This window comes from Coloeus monedula (genome assembly GCF_965178545.1).
Source record: "Coloeus monedula genome assembly, chromosome: 2".
NCBI classification, from domain to species: domain Eukaryota; kingdom Metazoa; phylum Chordata; class Aves; order Passeriformes; family Corvidae; genus Coloeus; species Coloeus monedula.
Window position 1 is genome coordinate 57,916,791 of NC_138782.1, and position 19,557 is coordinate 57,936,347.

At 40.7% G+C, this 19,557-nt stretch overlaps 1 protein-coding gene across 3 annotated transcripts in view; it reads right to left on the reverse strand.

The window, feature by feature from the left end:
* Positions 1 to 19,557, reverse strand: part of SYNJ2 (synaptojanin 2) — a 68,360-nt gene that overhangs the window by 12,849 nt on the left and 35,954 nt on the right. For 2 of the 3 annotated variants that reach the window (XM_082301097.1, XM_082301099.1), the window contains 12 exons: positions 18,845 to 18,941; positions 15,682 to 15,854; positions 15,193 to 15,274; positions 14,817 to 14,966; positions 14,561 to 14,726; positions 12,490 to 12,681; positions 10,305 to 10,389; positions 8,886 to 9,026; positions 5,804 to 5,996; positions 3,927 to 4,085; positions 3,572 to 3,728; positions 1,531 to 1,648 (listed from right to left, as the gene is read on the reverse strand). In XM_082301097.1, coding sequence (XP_082157223.1) covers positions 1,531 to 1,648; positions 3,572 to 3,728; positions 3,927 to 4,085; positions 5,804 to 5,996; positions 8,886 to 9,026; positions 10,305 to 10,389; positions 12,490 to 12,681; positions 14,561 to 14,726; positions 14,817 to 14,966; positions 15,193 to 15,274; positions 15,682 to 15,854; positions 18,845 to 18,941 — 1,713 coding nt within the window. The remainder of the gene's footprint in view (positions 1 to 1,530; positions 1,649 to 3,571; positions 3,729 to 3,926; positions 4,086 to 5,803; positions 5,997 to 8,885; positions 9,027 to 10,304; positions 10,390 to 12,489; positions 12,682 to 14,560; positions 14,727 to 14,816; positions 14,967 to 15,192; positions 15,275 to 15,681; positions 15,855 to 18,844; positions 18,942 to 19,557) is intronic. The other variant, XM_082301098.1, reaches the window with a different exon arrangement.

The window sequence follows — 19,557 nt, forward strand, 5'->3', positions numbered from 1 at the left end:
CAGCTGTGGTCCCAAACATCTATAAATCAGGATGGAAATATATTATTTTCTGTTAGACAAGGCCACATATCTTCTTCCAAAAACTAAGGACATAGTATTCAAGGTGTATAACATTGTCATGTAGCAAATATGTGCCAATCCATTACATTATAAGCAGCCAACATTGCAAACTTGCTTCTTGAGCCATTTCTTACAAATTACTTCTCTGTGTGTTAGATCTGAATAAAATTGAGAGAGCTGTCTGAAAGAGTAGAACTCGTCTCATCTCAGTGGATGCAATCCACATTCTCAGATTTCCACCTGCACATACGTGCAGAGCAAGGACTGGGATGGCTGCTCTTACAGCTGTGTCAAAATTGCTGCCTTCTACTTGCAATAACCTGGCTCTTGAATATGCATTACCAGAGCATATGAAAGCAACAACAGCAGGGCTAGAAAGGGGTAATAAAGGGGAAAAATGTAGAGGAAGCATTAACTATTTCCATAAGCACTGTGAATCATAATGCATTTCCATATGTCACAAAGATACAGCTATGCCCTTTTTCTAGCACAAACCTTGGGAAAGCAAACCTGCTGACTGTAATTAAAAAGCAGCTTTTGGAGTCAAGTTTGCTGAAATAGAAAACCATGTATAACAGCAATGTTTCGCAGATTGCATCCTCAGGGTCCCATATAATGAGAGCAGCAGCTCCACTGTGCTTTGCAGAACACAGCAATGTCAGAGCCTTGATACAGAGAAATTGATTGCAAGAGGCATATTCTTCCATTGCTAGAGGAATACAGAACAGTCCTGGCATGCAAGAGCACCACCAGAAGCACAGAGGCAGCCACTGGGGGGGTCACTGAGCGCTGCTAGGAGGAGCAATATTGCAGGATTTGCACAAGACATGCAAGGGGTGAGACAAATATTCTGTTAATGTAAGGGACCTTCAAAGTGTATTTATTACACAACTTGTTTCTCAGAAGTGAAGCAGAGAACAAGTTTACCAAAGAAAGGTCATTCCTATCCCTAAAAAGAAGTTAATGGTATAGAACAACCAGAAGCACTGGTCTTTGATTTTTTTCTACCTTCTCCCATCTCCATTTTTAAAGGGTGCACAGAAGCCCCAGTATTGAGTACTGTGAAGAGGCCAAACTTGCCCCTGTGTGGCCTGGCTTACACCTCTTAGGCCACACAGTCCCAACCTCCTTCTCTCCCACAGCAAGCTGAATGGAAATCCATCAGAGCAGCTTCCTTAGTTACCAGAGTTTTTCCAAACCAAGCAACAGAAAGCCCTGTTTTCTACACCTGTTGCTGCAACTTATCCAACCCTTGCTGAGATCACTGTGCAGGAAAAATAAATACATGACTGTAGATACCTGCCAGTCTGGTATAAAACCCACCATGAGAGGGAAAACCCATCAAGCAGATACTGAACATGGAAAAAGGGTGTAATTCCTGTTACAATCAGACTTGGTCCCTCACTCTGAAGGTGTAATTCAGGATGACACATTTTAACCTGGCAATCCTCTCTCTGATTGTTTATTTACCTGTGGTCAGATGCTTGCAGCTCCGCTCTCCCGTAGTACATCAAGGCTCCAGGGGTCCAAGTGTGCCTGACTTTAGTATCAGCACTCAGATCACTGTCCAGAAGATTGATCTCTCCAGCTATGCAGCACAAAACATAATTTAAAACTCACTCAAAGCTAGTTTTACTAACAGTTTAGCACTATTTCATTAGGATGCTCTTCACAGACCCTAGCAGTGGGAAGTAGGGTTTTTTTGTTCTTCTATATAAATCATTCAAAGAAGAGCTTGTATCCTACAAGATTTACAAATTAGGGACTAGAAAGAAAAAAGAGAGAAAGGACTGGAAGTGCAACTGAGACGGCTGATCAATAGAGTAAGACACCTGCAAAATGGTTGACCTGAATGTTACCCAATTAATTATCTGTACAACTTGGGTTGATAGAGTCATATTAGTATGACCTCAACACAGAGCATAAAAACAGACACTGTACTTGGAAATTATTTTGCAAATCTGAATATTAGACAGGGATTGGAGAAATAATACACAAGAGATAGGAGAAACCAAACCCAGGCAAATCCAACGTCCAAATAATTCCATTGCAACTCATTAAGGTGAAAGAAAGTGCTCCAGACATTATGCTAGAGTGAGGTGCTTTATTGCTGTTAATAAGGAAGTTTTTAGGTCACTGTTTGAATAAATGGATAACTCTGCCTCTCTTTTCTGTGAAGCTGAAAATGAATTAATATGGAATATGGTGTTTCTTCCTAATCACTCACACTGAGGCTACGCTTTCTTCTTGTAGAGCGAGTAGTTGTTTAGCCTGTAACAGCAATAAGAAGCAACACAATTAGAGCTGAGAGGCAGAAGAGCCTTGCCACCAGCAGTAAAGGAGAGGAACTCTGGCAGCCAACCAAGAAAGCTTTGCAGGGCTGGGAACACACCAGTCAGTTATGGACTCATGTGAGCCAGCTGTGGGAGGTCTACAAGCTCTAAAGAAAGGGACCTGCCTTGACTCTTGCAGACCAGCTGGTTAGGTCCTATGTGCTGTGTGTACTCCAACTCCTAAAGTTCCCCAGGGGCAAGCTTTGCCATGCAAAGCAAGGAATATGCATTGCAAATGCTGAAGGGTGTTCTTTCCCTAAAATGAAAACAGTCCGCACAAGAGGGTTGTTTTAACTTCCTTATGTCTCATATGGCTTTTATTTCCTGGACTGCATCTCTATCAATGGTTTAAGCTCCTCATTTTGCTTTGTTTTCATTCCTTAAATAAGAGTGAATAACTATATCATGATGACATGCGCCCTCTGATTGCCCTAGTTTTGCTTTGTAGTTTTTACACTTAACATAGTCATGGTATGACTTAGATTCCAAGCAGAAGTTTCCAGGCATGTGAAAAAGCACATCTGCAGGCACAGACCAAATTAATTGTCCAGCAATTACACTTTTAATATGAATTTATTCAAATTTTAGAAACATTGGGGCATAGATGTTCCTGCAGACTGACAGAATGATTATGAAAACTATCCCTGGATACGCAAAGAAATACTTTTTATTTCTTAACTGTAACTTTTGAGTAACAAGTGAAAACAGCCTTTCTGTTGTGCTGAACACTCACAAATTCAAAGTACTTTATAAGCACTAACTATTGAAACCTCCCCCAATTCTATAAACTGGCAGAAATATTCCTAAGAATTACTGATACAGAAGGAATTACAGAAAACTGCTTATACATCTACTGAGAACAGCAGTTTTAACAATCTAGCCAGTATAACACAGGAGCTTTATGTGGACTAATGATTCTGTAGAAAAACAACAGAATTATTTCTGTATGACTGTTTTCAGTTCCTTGGTGAGCTCCCAGCATCTTTTCGATCTGTAGCATGAAGCCTTTTTTCACACACTCAAGAAAGGGCCTTCTCTATCTCTGAAACTTAATCCAGTGAAGCTGAAAGAACATCTGCTTAAGTAAAGCACCATTCACTAGATTAAATTCCCTTAAGTGGGTTCTAGATGAAACAACTTTCTGAAACAACTTTCAGAAAAAGAAGGCTCCTACGCACCTGTTTTTTCGAAGGGCAGTTTCTTTCTCCACCAAAGCACTCTGTCCGTCCATGCTGGGGTTCTGCACTTATCACTTGTATCATAAGCCTCTGAGCCAACGTCGTATTTATAAGTTGGTCCAAAATTAATAGTCCCTTCATGGAAGTCTTTAAAAATCTATTAAAATAAAGAACATCTCTAAGTTACAGATGAGGAAGGTGCCACAGTGACAACTTCCTCGCCAACAACGCTCCAATCTTCAAACCAATTGCTGTGTTCAAGAGCTATAAACAAAGGTCTGAAAATGCAACTTCTTCGCTCTCTCAAGACCCAGCCAACAACAATTATTCAAGAAAATGAGACACACTGTCTTACTTTTCCATTGGATTTTTGCTGCTGTAGTTGATCAAATTCCAAAAGTGTCTTCCAATCTTGACGTTTGAGAAGATAAAAGACTTCTTCATATTTTAGATCAATGCGATAGTTAAAATCACCACACCAGAAGACATAGTCATGGGAGAACATGTTCTGCCCCTAGTTTTGAGGTACAGAATACTGTTAATGTTAAATCATGTTCATGAAAACACCTTTAAAATGCACTGAAACGTAGCACTCAGTTTCTAATTACTAAATACTGGACCTACTTGTCACAATTTATTTGTCAAAATTCATTTTGTGCTAAAATAGAATGGTTCCTTCACTGTCTTTGGCACCCCACTGAGCTGAATTTTGTAAACGAGAGTGTCAGACTCTGACCCCTCTTTCCTGAAGATATGTCTAAGCTGGAACACACCTTTCTATTCACAATTTGTCTGTCATGAATATTCAAAATATATGTTTATTTGTTTCCCTAACACATTTCACATGCATATATTTACATACACTAAATATAACACAAAATGTGCTTCTGGTACCAAGGCAAATTTAGCAACAAAGCTCCTGAGTAAGAACAAGCTCCAAACTTGATCTTATGTACACGTCACAGTTTTGTAAAGGTACTGAAATCAAACATTAATGAAAATTCACTCCAGTTCTAAATTTGCCATACTGTCCTCTAACCAGTCTTTTTTTTTTTCCCAGTTCAGCTATAAACCTCTAAACAGGAGAGATTTATAAGGGAAACGTTCCAGACCGTGGCTGTCACAGCACTAGAGGGCACTCTTTATATGCATTATACACACAAGGTACCTTTAGCTGTTTTAAGTGTAAAGGACATCAAATAGTTAACGAGGTATTAGAAAGAAAAACTACCATAAGCACAACTTTATGGTCATTTGGAACAGATCTCCTATGCAGGATGTCCATTCTGTCAGTATTAGCTCCTGCATAAAACAACTGGTTGATATGCTGCACATGCCAAACCTCTAAGCCCTACAAACAACAGGAAGGTAAAATTTTATGCTTTGCAACCTAAATGCCATTTTTTGCTGACTAACCAGAATACACAAACTGGTGCAATCCCTTCCTGGCTTAGGACCTTTCCAGAGAGGTCCAAGAAAGAAAGTATTGTGGAAATTAAAGCAATCAACACTAAGGAAAGCAAAGGAGCCCTGCTACCGAATCCCATGGGTTTTCTACTGGCCTAAGGAGACAAATTGGAATTGCAACACTAGGGTGACTGATTTAACACCATTTAGGGGAAAAGTTATTAATCCAGACCAGTGATGCCTATTTGCCACACTCTGAGAGAAGCCAGCAGTTCCTTGAGAGTGACACATTCACGAGGACAAAACGAAGGGAACAGAGGGTACCATGTCCACGACCAAGAAGTGATAGATCGTACCCGACCAGAAGCAGCCAAGGCACTGCTGCACTGAATGGCACAGATGGTCTTCCAGGAATTCTCACTAACTAAAGTCAGCAAGAGCTATCAATATCATGCTCTCCAGCTCTAACACCAATCACCTAGAGCTTATCCATGGAGCCTTACAGACTTTTCAGTTAAGCTGCAGTTCTGAAAGATCAAAAGGTGCACAAAGCCAAGGACTTTTCAAGAACTGGAGCAACTCCATTTTTTGAAAAGAGTAGTACTTTTGTAAAGCAGGTGCTATATTGGGTGGTATCTAGTCTTCTGTGAAACGTGCTTCCCTATTATTTATTTATTTACTAACATTTTCTTTCACATTTTTTTTATGGCACTGAGATGCCTCCTTTGATGACCTGTCATCAAAGACAGCCTGAAACCAGCTTTCATGATGTAATGATATCACCTTTATCTCCAACGGGTTTAGCACACATACATCTACACTTACCATTGGGAAGCTGAGTTTCTGTGTGATTTCTTTATAATCTTCATTCCTCTCTTTCACCTGACTCTGCCCAGCAGTCAAGTGACTGCATATAAAGCAGAAACTGGTACTATAGAACTGAAAACGAATGCTCACTGCCCCTTTATTTCCAGCTTTTCCTCCCATTCCTGTCTTCACGGTATCTATTGCTACATCCCTGCATTAAAAAAAAAAAATAGAGAACAGAGTAAAGGGCTTCAGGGACAAACATTCAATTAACTTTGACTGCAACATAAAGGGAAAAGCCAGTTTACAATGCCATATCTTCTCCCCTCTAGAAAGCTTGCTGCTTTTAGGCACATCTTTTGGTTTCTTGATGTTCATGTACTTACGTTTCAAATTAAGTATAATACAATAGTACAGAAATAAAACTATTTGAAAATATTTTTCTCCTTTTCTTGTCCCTTCCAAACAGACCAGCAAGACCTTATTTCTGAAATATGGGGAATTTCTATAGAATATACTTTTCTAGTTTACCTCTACCATGATCCTTAAAATATTGACAATACCTACATTTACTATTATGTTTCCTTTTACTTTTGAACATATGGGAACCAGCTTTTCAGACAGTTAACAATTTACTGTTCATATGTGTTGAAAACCAACTTCACAGTTCATGATGGATTTTCCATTTAATTAAAGAGCAACAGATCATAACGCATAATTCTTTAAATCAGATGTGATAAAATCAGTGATTATTGGATACTATTTTTACTATTATAACTACTTATATGTAACTCCTCAAATGAGTTCTGTACTGATGACAAACTGCTCAAAGTCTCCACGTTGTTAATTACTTATTATTTCAGTGTGATGATTAGCACACACTTCACTACAGAAAGATAACTTGATAAAGCAGACCACCTGCTCTCAGGGTAATTTCTCCCAAACAGTCAGGCTACTCCAAGAACAAAGCATGGCTGTCTGATCAGATAAGTAAATGATGAGATCATTGTTGTAGCCAACCCCAGCACCATGTATGTCTTTCCCAGAGAGAAAATTTTACTTTCCAGAGAAGTAGTCAAGCAGATATGACTAGAATATTATTGATTTTAAGAAGTGACATGCAGAAAACTGCTAAGTCTTATTTGAGATATTCTCAGAAATTCGTGATCTAAATGATGCAAGATGTTACAGGTCCCCTTTCACCACCCCCTTGATTTTCTTCTCTCTTCCTCCTCCCTCTTTTGTACCTTTTTTCTCCCTCTTTAATTTCCTGTCTTTTCCTGACAGCAGGACACCACCAGAAGACACCCTCAGGGAGGCAAAAGAGGAACATCAAAGTTTTCTAAGAAACAATGGGTTTTAAGCACTCCTACAGAAGCACGTGTTCAGTCTTTTCACTCTAAAGAGTTCTCCCTTCCTGCTGCCTGCCTACCCTCTCCTGACTGGTATTCAGCTGATTTGCATTAATGGCAAAGGTTATGCTGAGATAACCCACTTTAAATTCAACTCCTTGTATTTCATCAACTCTTTCACTGCTGTATAAACCAGCTACTGTCTCATATTATTTCTCTATTCTCTATCTTCTGTCTAAATCTCTTCAATCTCTGTAAGCACAGAAACCTGTTTTTGCACTTCTGATCTTTTTTCCTTTCCTTTTCTAGACATAGGAAAAAAATATGCAAGCATACAGGTTAGGTTTGATTATAGTAACATAACACAAAGCAGCACATTTGCCTTAAATGATGAAACTTGGTCACTAAAATCCAGCTCTCTTGAGTTTCAAATGGCTACATCCAATTTCTGGCAGTTTGACAACTGTGACAGAGTCACTGTGGTGTTCTGCTTCTGATTTCCATTTAAACCATGCATTTCCTACTGGATTACTCAAATGTTTTTTAAGTCAGGTGAAAAGTCAAAAACTGAGAGAAACACTTCTCCTCTGGACTGCTTTATAGCAGCAAAAAAAGTAATTCTTTAAAATAATTTTGAAAAAAGATTACTGGAAAGCAGCAATGCAAGACCATCAGAGTTACCTGGATTTCATTGCTCTGTCTGGCCTACAGCACTTGATGTTGCACAAGCTCTGTTCTGATGTTTCCAGTAGATATGAGATCACAGGGGAAAGAGGCAGCTTTTGATATTTTAATCATAAAATCCAGTGGCCAATCAGTGCCCTAATATGGGGTAGAGTGTAGTGTTTGGATCGTTGGGACCTTTAAGGTCAGACAGATGTCCGAAGATAGTTCTGACTATTAACTTCTTAAGCATTTACACTTAGCCTGCATAATTCTTGCCCACAGCAAAGGCATTTTGATGCAAGTTATCCCCGTGGGTTGGTAATCTTCTAGGAGGAGTGTGGTCACTCTCCAGGGACAGCTGAGCTAGTAAGCACCCTCCGGACTAGGCACACAGTTCTCATGACATCTGGGAGAGACAAACACTTCATAGGTTCTCTTACATCTCAATTCTATAAAATGTCAAGGGGCAAAATTAGGTCTCTTTCCCCTGTCTGCCTTTCTACCTTTTCCACCATTCTTTTGAGGTCCAGAACTACCCCCGTTTCCATAAGGAAACAGTATGGACAGGGCTAGAAGGTAAAACCTGCCCTTCAGGCAGAGGCAGGCACTTGCCTTCATTTGGTGCATCAAACACTCTTGGACTTGCTAGCCCAAGTCATTCCTTTTCCAGAAAAGGACCACCTAAACAAGGTGCTCCACCCTGACTGCCCACCTGGAGCATGCCTGGCTTTTCAGCTAACTGGAAGAAGACACTGAGGCTGCCTGGCCTTTGTACTACCCAGGGAGATGGACTCCAGCCTATTGCTGCCTGGAAGCATGCCTCTCTACCAGCTGAGCAGAGACCAGAATCCAGGTTTGCATGACTCCCACCAAGACGCACAATCACTCCCACGCTCTCTGGCCACACTCCAACACTGGATGTTACTGAAGACACAGGTTGGGTTTGGGGGCTTTTTTTGTTTGTCTGGTCTGGGGGTTGTTGTTGGGTTCATTTTATTTTGGAGTGGGTTTTCTGCTTTGTTTTTGCTTTGGTGGGGTTTTGGGGTGGTTTTTTTTGTTTGGTTTGGTTTGGGTTTTTTTACCTGATGAAGGGGACATGATATGGTCGTACAAAGATGAAAAGACAAACACCAACAAGCTGTGCTGATGTCAGCTGAATGTAGCGATGAGTCCTGGAAATAGCTTTCTGAAGCTGCTCTCCCCACATTTTTCTATTTGTTGTACTGGAACAAACATAAAATCATTTAATGGAATCAAAACAAACCACATACAGTCAATAAAATGAACAGATTAACTGTGCCTTAGGTTTACAGACATCCCATTAGGCTGTAGAACTTGAAGTGCTGTAGAATGCATGGCAGAGACCAATAATACCTCCTTGTAAGCCAGCCCAGAGTCAGCAGGGTCAGTGAGCCCAGGCACAGCACACAAATAGAGTTATCCTGCTTCTGGATGTGAGAGGGATTTTGTCTACCATGCTTACAAAGATCCACACTCACATGACATTGGCTATACCTATTCACTGGGGATAACTGGAAGCTGATTATAGCAATCATAACCTTAAAAAACAATTTCCATATCAATCTCATGACTTGTAAGATTTCTTATGTTCACAGTGAAAAGATCTTCTCTGGATTTTCTGACTGGAAGGTGACTGGCTACTCCCAGCTGTTGGCTGTTCTTAGCTAAGTTTTGTGAATGGGTGCATGTATACCTTCAGTGGATCTAGCTTTTTCTCTTCTCCAAAGTCAACATATCCATGCACATATACTGCCGGCCCAGCAGCCACGATAAGCACTGCTGTAGCTTGTCATTCCCAAAACAGACAACTAACTGGCCAGCCTGATGAATCAGCATTGGAAACAATCTTCAGAGTTCCACCCCCATTCAGATTCACAAGGACCAGTAAACACAACAGCCTACTGCACATGCTGATATGCCAGCCTCAGGCTTTGCATGCAACTTCTCCAGCTGTAATTTTCATAACTACAACTAGCCACAGAGACGTTTTTAGACAATTTTAGAATTCCTACATGAATGCAAAGTAGACTTGTAGTAGTCATTAAGCACATTTTTCCAACATCAGACAGGGTTTTAAGGACAAGTGTTAAATCAATCTCAACCACCAGAATCCTTCTCTGCCAACATAAAGACTTAAGAGACTTAGCAAACACAGTGTATTCTACTGTGCAAAAGTTCACAGAGAAAGAGCACTTTCAACACCATCCCAGTGACATTTGTTGATGGGAAACATATTTCCAGCTATGGTTGCAAGCAATAGACCTGGAAGGGAGTATTCGATACAAGTGAGCATAGAAATGAATACAGCCAGTTCCTTTGGGGAAAATTATGTTCTTTTTGTTGGGGTTTTGGATGGTTGGTTGGTTTGGTTTGTTTACATTTGTGGGGGTTTTCTTGGTAGGTTGGTTTTTTAGGTTGGTTTTTTAGATCGGTTGGTTAGGGGCTTTTGCTGCTGGTTTTGTTTGGTTTTTTTTACGTACCTGGCATTCACGATATTCCCTGCACTTAACTCAACCATCTCTTCAAATCCCACTGCAAATATGTCAGGAGGGCAGTTATCATCATCTGTTGGCAGGAAGGAAAAGTTATACCAGAATTACTATTTTGTTGTTTCTTCTAACAACTTGTATTCTAATTTCTGTCAGAGATCCTTCCTGTAGTTCTATCTTGTGTGTCCCCTGCCAAGCTATACATATTCATAGCTCCTTTAATCTAATCTCATAAAACATCCCCTGCAGTTCCTCTGAAATTTTTTCCTGCTTTTCTCCCACCAGTTGGTCTCCATCTCTCTTGCAGGAAGCAGTTCAGAACAGAACGTTATATTGTAGCAGTGTTAAGATCTCTCTCCCCCACTCATCACTAAAGCCACAACATCTCACTACTCACCATCCTTTACCCACTTGTCATTTTACCCCACAACAACCCAACATGCTCTTCCTTTCTGACACAGATTCCTACATAACTGAACTTAATTGGCCACACACCAGTATGTCACCTCTATCTCAGTGCCTTTAGTAAATTTATCTCATAGTTTAAGGATGCCTTCAAAGTTTCTTCTTGCCTTCTTTCTACCAAGTCCTTCTTAGATCACCTGTATTTAAGGTTAGGTCACTTTAGAGCACAGTGACTCCCCCTTCCCCGGCTCTGTGGATATTACTCTGAGAAAACACCAAAGATCAGATGCTCTCATATAATACTGTGAAGCAAATCTGTTGACCCATTAGGTCTGTCCATTGCCTAAAGAGGTTTTTTTTTTTAAATATTATATGGCCACAGTGACAGTAACTTAATTCAACATGAAGATCTAAATATAGACAAACATAGGAGCCTAAATCAGATCTGACTCAGAAAACATGACTGAAAAGTAAAATATGCAGCAACTCGCTGCAGACACAAGGGTGAAACTAGCACGACAGCTAGCCTCCTTTACTAGCTGAACCAGACAGGCACTGTCACATGTATTTCCCGTTAATAATTTTGGACATCTGTCCTTGAGCACTTGCCCATTTGTGTAGGCACTGCACTGACATTAACATGGATACAGACATTTGCAGGGTCACACCCTAGCCCTGCCCGTTCACGTAACTCAGCTCTCTTCCAGAAGCTGCTCAGACTGTCCATGTCACGGCTGCCTGTACCACGCAGCACTGCTCCTCTGGTTCTCTCAGGGGATGGCCTGGCAAAACTAACACATGACAGGCTCTCAGCAGATTTTAGTATCATGGGCACAGTCATGTTCTAACACATCTAAAGTGTTTCTGAAACAGACCTGACTGGACTAATCACTTACCTAGGCTGCTCAGAATACAGTGGTCTACACCTAATCACATACCACTCAGGAACTAAGGGTTCAAATTAGACAATAAGGGAGCCAAGGATTTGAAGAATGTATTCCTGAGCTACAAGGTTAGGTACAGGACTATCCCTGTGATGCCTGCAGGAAACTAAACGTTCCACTGCAACAACAAAAGCATGGGTTTTGCCTTAGTTTTGCAACCACTCAATTTTTAAGTGACAGAATGTTCACTTTTCGTTTACCTTAATAAAACATCTGTAAATCAATTACAATACCTGACCTTGTGCCATAAATAAGAAATCCAGCAACCAATTTCATCAAGCCACAAGCAGAGGAGTTTTCTAAACTGCTAAAGAAAGGAAATATCACCTTCAGCAAAGTAAATCTTTTTGTCTGAAGGCTTTGATAGTAACATTTCCAGTCAAGCTCATGGTCCATATTGTACAGATATGAGAGACCTAGGAGGTGTTCTGATGGCACCTAAGCACATAGTTTCCGCCCACAATAAAGGGCAAAGAACAGAGATAAGGAAGAAGAAAATGACATGCAGGGTGCAGAATAGGCAGATACATCCCATGATGGCATGAAAGAGAGCTCTGAATTCTGACCTGCTGAAGGTTTGAAACAGTCACGTGGACTGTTTCAAAGTGTTCAAAGCACTCTGACTATCAGGAGCTCTTCACACACCATTCCACTTCTGCAGGGAGGCAGCAAAAGCATGGAGGAGCTGCATACACCCCTAAGAACTGTCAGAAAACGCCTTCCAAAATGCACTGCCTTTGAAAGGCTGGTCAAATCTTGTGTCCTGACTCACTGTCTCTAGAGATGCCAGCAAATACTGCTTACACATTTTAACTGTGAAGCCTTACCTTGAAATTCTGAAACTCCTGAGAGCTTGGGAGAATCCAGCAGCCAGTCTGTCAGCTCACTGGTACCAAGGATGTTGCTTCGAAACTGCTTTCCCCCATTTACATTCCAGGTCCCCGTGGCAACACGAACACGCTTGGAGCTTGTGAATTCAAACTGACGCTCTGACATGGCCTTCAGAATACTTGGAGTTACTGACAGAAGAGGGCAGAGAGAAAGATGGTGTGTAAAAGAAGAATGTGCTGTAAAAGGAAAGAAACAATCCAGACAGCAGCAGCACAGTCACTGCGAAATAATGACATTACCCTAGCAGGAACAATACAAAAGGTAGGGAACAACTCCTATGGAAATGGCAATAACTACAAGATAACTGGCGTTGATGTCAGCAATTTCTCTTCCAGAAAGCAGGCACCCTTTAAAAGCTTGGGAAGGGCTGGTCACTCACTTTCAGCCTACATTTTTCTGTACTTCTTCAAATAAAAAGTAAAAAATTATTTTAATTCCCATAATCTTTTCAGTTTAGTCTATAGTGCTGTCATGGTTTAAACCCACTGGGCAACCAGGGCTTAGTAGTGCTCATCCCAGCCACTCACTCCCTCCCTGCACCCGCAGCGAAATACAGCAGAGAATCACAAGAGTAAAAGTGAGAAAACTCATGGACTGAGATAAAGACAGTTTAATGGGACAGAAAAGGGAAACGAAAAAAAGATAATAGAATTAGAATATAGAAAACAAGTGGTACAATGTAAATTCTCCCTGCTCCCCAACCAATGCCCAGCCAGTTCCAAAGCAGGAGCCCCCAGTCAGCTTTGCCCCCCCAGTTTATATACCAAGCATGGCATCATATAGCATAGTATATTCCTTTGGCCATTTGGAGCCAACTGTCCTGGCTGTGCCCTTTCCCAGCTTCTTGTAGCCCTCCAGCCTTCTGAATGGGAGAGCATGAGAAGCTGAAAAGTTCTTGACTTAGTATAAACACTATATAGCAACAACTAAAACCATCAGTGTGTTACCAACCTGCTGTGGTTTAAACCCAGCTGGCAACTAAGTACAACACACAATCACTCGCTCACTCATTAGTCTCATATTAAATCCAAAACACAACAGTATACAAGACACTAGGAAGCCAATGAACTCTATTCCTGAAACCAGGGCAAGCAATCAAGCATGTCACAATTTACAACTTCAACTGAAGCCCTGAGAAGTTTAGAATGTGGAAGATGGAGAACAGCACAGAGTTTCACATCAGTACAAATCTAGCACTGTGATGGCTCTCTAACCTGGTCAAAACTCCTCACAGGAAACTGCTATATTTTCACGTATTTTGCTGAGTATAGAAAATTAGTGGTGTGCTTTTGCTTTCTAATCAAATGAAGCAGAGCTAATCTGTAACTACCTGACTTGCATTGGCAGTCAGGCACAGAGAAGTTATCTATATTTCCCTTGAGATCCACATTAGGGAACAAGCCCAGGACTGAATGATTCTCTGGAGTAAACTGACCACCCAATACTGCTTGTGGGTGAAATTATCATGTATTTTGCATGTAAATATCTTCTCAGAGAGAGCTGAGTTTATTCTAGATGGGTGCAAACAAATGTGTCTATGTTGTGGACTATTAGGGGCCTGGAATAAAGCAGCAAATGAACTAAAATAACAGAGATGTGCCTTTAAAGATCCTAATGGGCTGAAAGCACATGCAAACAGCAAGGACACAAATAAGGAGATAAAAAGGCTGAGCTCAAGAGACTTCCTCAAGACAAACTCAGACAGGACCAGACTGGGAATATAGCCCTAAAATCCTTCCCTCTGGTCCAACTCTAAACTGTCAGAGAATAACACTATCAAAGAGCAGAAAAACATACTCAAAAGTTCAAAACAAAATATGAGAAATAAGCACAGTGGAATTAAGACACACAGAGTTGTGCTATCATCACTTGAATGTAGTGCTTTAAACAACAGATCTGTACAAAAGCAGCTTATTTATTGATTTTTTTTCAAAAGAGTACAATTGCTTATATCTGACAGCTAAAAGCACATACAAAAGAAAAGTGAAGGGCTTATACTGGCTTTACCCAGCAGTGCAGTTTGGTCCATGAGCATCTTGCCTTTGTCTGCATATTCCTCACGGAAGAAGTCACCCATGAGCAGCAACTCGATGGCTTCCTGCTTTACTGTGTCCAAGAAATTTGACTGGATGGTACGAGAAACAGAGCGGGCACCATCCTTGAGCTTCCCAACCTACATCAGACAGGAATTATGAGTGCAAGAGACACTAAATAGGACATCTTTCTTTACTTGTAAATAAACAGTTTTGCCATTTTTCTTTACCTTGTTCTTCCCCTCAAGGGCACGACTGCCACTAAATACTCTGCTCAGATTCTGACCATTGAGAGTCCACATCTCCTTGTAGGATTCCACAAAGCGCTCAATTATAGGTTTAGAATTCAAACCAAGACTCTCTAATTGAGCAAACAGTATCTGAATTAGGTGCAGAAGGAGAAAAAAAAACAAGAAAGAAACCAACATTGTTTTTAAATGTGTTTTTTTTGCTTTTTATCCTCAGTATTCCAGCCAGCACCATTCTGTATCAGAGCTGGCAAGACACTCGCATAACTGAGACTTACAGCCTCTTTCCTGTTTGTCCCATGGAACAGCCAATGTATGCACTACAGGTGTCCCACAGAAGGTCCTCTGACAAACTCACCTCCAGTGCAACGAAGGACTGTACACTATTAGAACGATCCAGGCAGTCCAAACAATTCATTCGAAAAGTACCTGTCTGCAGACTTTGGTAACCAAACACAAGAGGAGGGAGGAGAAAATGGTATATTTTAAAACAACATCTAATCATGAGTTGATTGAACAAGATCATCAAATGTTCAGCCTGAATATACCCACCCACATTTTGATGGTGCAAGCACACTGTGCACAATATATTCCATTAACACATCTCATTACTTGACCATGTCTGCAACACTATATTGGCAAATCCATGCACTAGTAAGTTTGCAGATTTAAAACCATGGAGATGCAATTAAGACAATCATTGATTTAGCACCAAGACTACACTTTGTCTCAAAATTGTATTTCAAGATGGTCATTTACAGTCATGGTCCAAAAACAGCAAGAAACCTGGGAAGGCCAGGACAAACAGTGCCCAGCTACACTGGCACAGAGGGGCAGAGACACTCACCGTGGACTTACATGCTCGCCCTTTGTGAAGATTCCAAAGTCTTCCCAGTGCAACTTCAGCTGAGGCCTCAGCAAATTTTCCAGTTTCTCAGTTTTCCCACCTTTTGCAAATTGGTGGTAGTCAAAGTTTATCATGGGACTGTCTTCCGCATGGGAAGAGGCCCATAGCAGTTTCTGTTTAGATAAGAGAGTGAAGGAAAACAAATCCTGCTCAAGCCATGTGTAAGGATTGATACCAGCATGCTTTTATCATTAATAAGCCTTGACTGTTATTCACATAATTCAGGGAATTCTGAAAGGCCAGACATGAAAAAAGCAACTGAAGTTCCTCTTTTGTTTTCTTCACAGAAGTAAACCTGACTGTTAGAACCCAATTTTCCTGCAGGGGAACTCAAACTGTAACTGCAAAGTATACATCAGAATTGTGCTGTGGCTGGTGGCAGCCCTGCAGCAGTGGGCTGCTGCTACCTCTCTGCGTGAGGGTGGACAGCAACAGCGATGGTCTAGGCAGGCTTAGGGGGAGGAAGTAAGTAAGGAATTACATCCCAGGAAATGTACTATAAAGTGTTTGTGGTAAACTGCAGAAGTGAAAGAAGAGGCACAAATAGCCTTGCTATTTCATCTCCAATTTCAATGACCTCACATCTATTTCCATAATCCCAACAAATTTCATTAAGGTATCTGCAACAAATCCAACAGTAATACATCCTGTTCTCCACAAGAAAGCCAGAGAGAACAATTACATTAACTCCAACTATGCAAGCCTTTGTCTATCCTCTTCCCTCCTGCACATTTTCACCCCAAGAGATGGATGCTTTTCTCCACTTACATTGTGACACACACTGGACAAAACAAATCTGATATTACATTGAAAGTGTACATGTAGAAGTTACACCAGAATAATTGTATTGAGTAAGCCATTAAGCCTTTCCTGCAGAAACAAATTTAAAGGCAGTGCTTGAAAAGAGACCTGTAAAATGTATTTCATTAGACTGTTACTGTTCACACCCCAATCTGCCCTTGCAGATGCTGGCACTAGTAATGCACTGGAGGATGACATTTACCCACTGCCGCAGTGTAAATTATTGTCAGAGTATTCGCAACTCTACGCTGCAGCCTTGCTTTCACTGTAAATATAATTACAACTGTTATAGGGAAAGCTCATGGGAGGAACAGCGTTTCCTGGGAACAGTATTGATTTTTGGTCTGGTAGCAGCTGATTCAGGTAACAGATAATGAATGGTAAATGAATGGTAACCCTGCCATTCTGATCAAGAGAGCCCAGCAGCAGTAATTACAAGAATAATTTGAACCAACACTGATAAGAATGAATAAGGTTGAAGCAAGAGTGGAGAGAAGAGGAAGAAATAAAAGTGAAAGATGGAGAAACTAATGACAGAAGAGGAGACAGGTTTGCAACCCTAATCACACTCCTATGAATTACTTTATTTATAATTCCAGCCCTTCAAAATCATCAAAGTAAAATTAACTCTATATTATTTCCTAACATCCCTTTCTTAAAACACAAAGGTAAAGAAATGACCAAGGAGTCATTTTGAATGATTACAAAACTTTGCTTTTCAGTGATCTCAGTCTAAATTCTTTGAGCTCACAAGGTATGTTCAGAGTTTATTTATTTTTAAAGTAGGCAAAAAATGTAACAATTTAAACAGAACAGGTCTTTATTTAAATTAAATTAACAAATGCAAGGTCTTATTCTGAAGATGCCCGGTTTCTGACTTAATTTCTGGTTGCATGATACAGGCTAGAACATGGTCTTTGACAATGCGAGAGTTTGAGAGAGTATCACTAGTAAATTAACAACAAATGTTGTATTTTTATCTGCATAAGTTATTTGAGCATTTCAGAATTGGTTATCTCTTACCTTTAAATTTCAGTGGGGTTTGCAAAACAAACTAGAAAAGCTGTTTTAAAGAGAGGGAAACCAAAAGATTACAGAGGCTAAGCCGTGTCATGCAGAAATTCAGTAAGAAGCTGAAAACAGAAGCTAGGACCAGACTTCACTTCTGTGCCTTCCTCATTGCCTTGCAAGCTTTAGTCATAATCACTTTCTTTGGCCACATTCTGTACAAGGGGAGACCTTCACTCTGTCATTTTCTGCTGGGGAAGCAGAGAGTCCTTCCCAGCTTTTTTGTAGGAGGAGAAAATGGTCACACAGAAAAACTGACAAAAACCTTGACACTCCCTGTAAGTTCACAATTGCAACAGAGCGACAGAAATCAGTCACTATCACTTAACCACAATTTTTATTTTGCTTAGCTTCACACAGTAAACATTTCAGCTCAGAACTGCTGGTATCACTCTTTACCAATGATATATACATGGCACTTACTACAGGTGTGTACTTAAATCATGCTATCATCAGTTTTAGGACCATAATCTCCGAAGAATCTATGTCAGTTTGCTAAAGCAACAGGCACTTAAGGAGGCAGACTTCCATCAACCTCCAGCCAGATTCAAGCAACTATTGCACTGCTGCAAACCCCACTCAGTGCCAATCTGTGGCTTTAAGGTCACACTAGTTTTAAAAAGAATACCACACTAGAACGAAGCACAGTTTTAGTTCTACAATACCTGACATCCTTGCTTTCAGGTATTAGTTGTGCCTAGGGACACGCAGGGGCCAGGAAAATCTCTCTCCATATACCAAACTCTCATCTGGTGCTCAGGCAGCCAATTCCCAACACAATCAGTGCTGGATAGCTATTTCCCATTACTATCAGAGCAAGACAGCTTAGTGATGCTAAGTCACTATGCTCAGTGATTGAGGCTCAGGGCCCAGCCCCCAGGCAGTTCTGGCAATCCCAGGGGGCCCCTGACTGCATAGGTGGCTACATACAATGTCAAAGCTGACTATGATTCACTTTTGCAAGTATGAACTACCCTTAGGAGTATTTGGGCAATTTCTTTATAAGTTTGGTTAAAGACAGAGTACACAAATGTATGAAGAAGTAAGCAGAAAGGAAGTGCTGGAAATTAAGCCATGAGACCAAGAAGCACTATTCTCAGTATGTAGCATGTGGTAAAGGGTTAACATAATTTCTTTAGATATATTATTCATCACCTCCTGGGCCAGAAGGAAAACAGAAAAACATGGAGGCTCAAGGGAAATCAGCTGTTAAAATGAAAATTATTGCTTTTACCTTAAAAGCTCTGTTGAGCACCTCCTCTCCTCCTCTGCTTCCCAACAGGTTAACGATCACTTGTTTTCCATACTGCTCTTTCAGAAGCATCATATGCCTACAGCAAAAGTAACCATAATAGGTACAAACAAAACCACGTTACTTTGCCTACTGCCATTTTCAACATACAGAAGTAGAGATCACTGGTGGTTTCATCCAGCAGAAAGTTTCAGCCACACCATCTACAGACATCTTCCAAGTTTCCTTGCAATAAATTATTACAGTAAAAATGGTGAAAGTACACAATTAATAGATATAGCACTTCGTACTGAACTTAAAGAAGTGTCTTAGGAAATAGGTCCCAAATCTTTTATGTCACTGTAAGCTTTGACATTGCCCTTCATGCTCCTACCTCTTGGCTGTTAGCCTAGGAACTACACAGGAAAGACAAGAAGAGAAGTAAAAGTATTACACTTCAACAGGAATTGCCTGGCATCTTGCAGAGCTGAGACTACTAAGAGTCAGCAGCAGCAACGGGGCCTATGACTCCAGTGCCAAGGCCAGAGAGGTCCAAACATGTGTCATGGGTGACAGGGTTCAAATATCTCTGAGCTACTACAACATGGAGACATTCACTCTGAACTCAAATCAAGCAGGAAGATTAGTAATCATAAGAACTGCTGGACTGGATCAGAACAAAGGTCCTTTTAGCCAAGTTGTCTGGCCCAGATTCT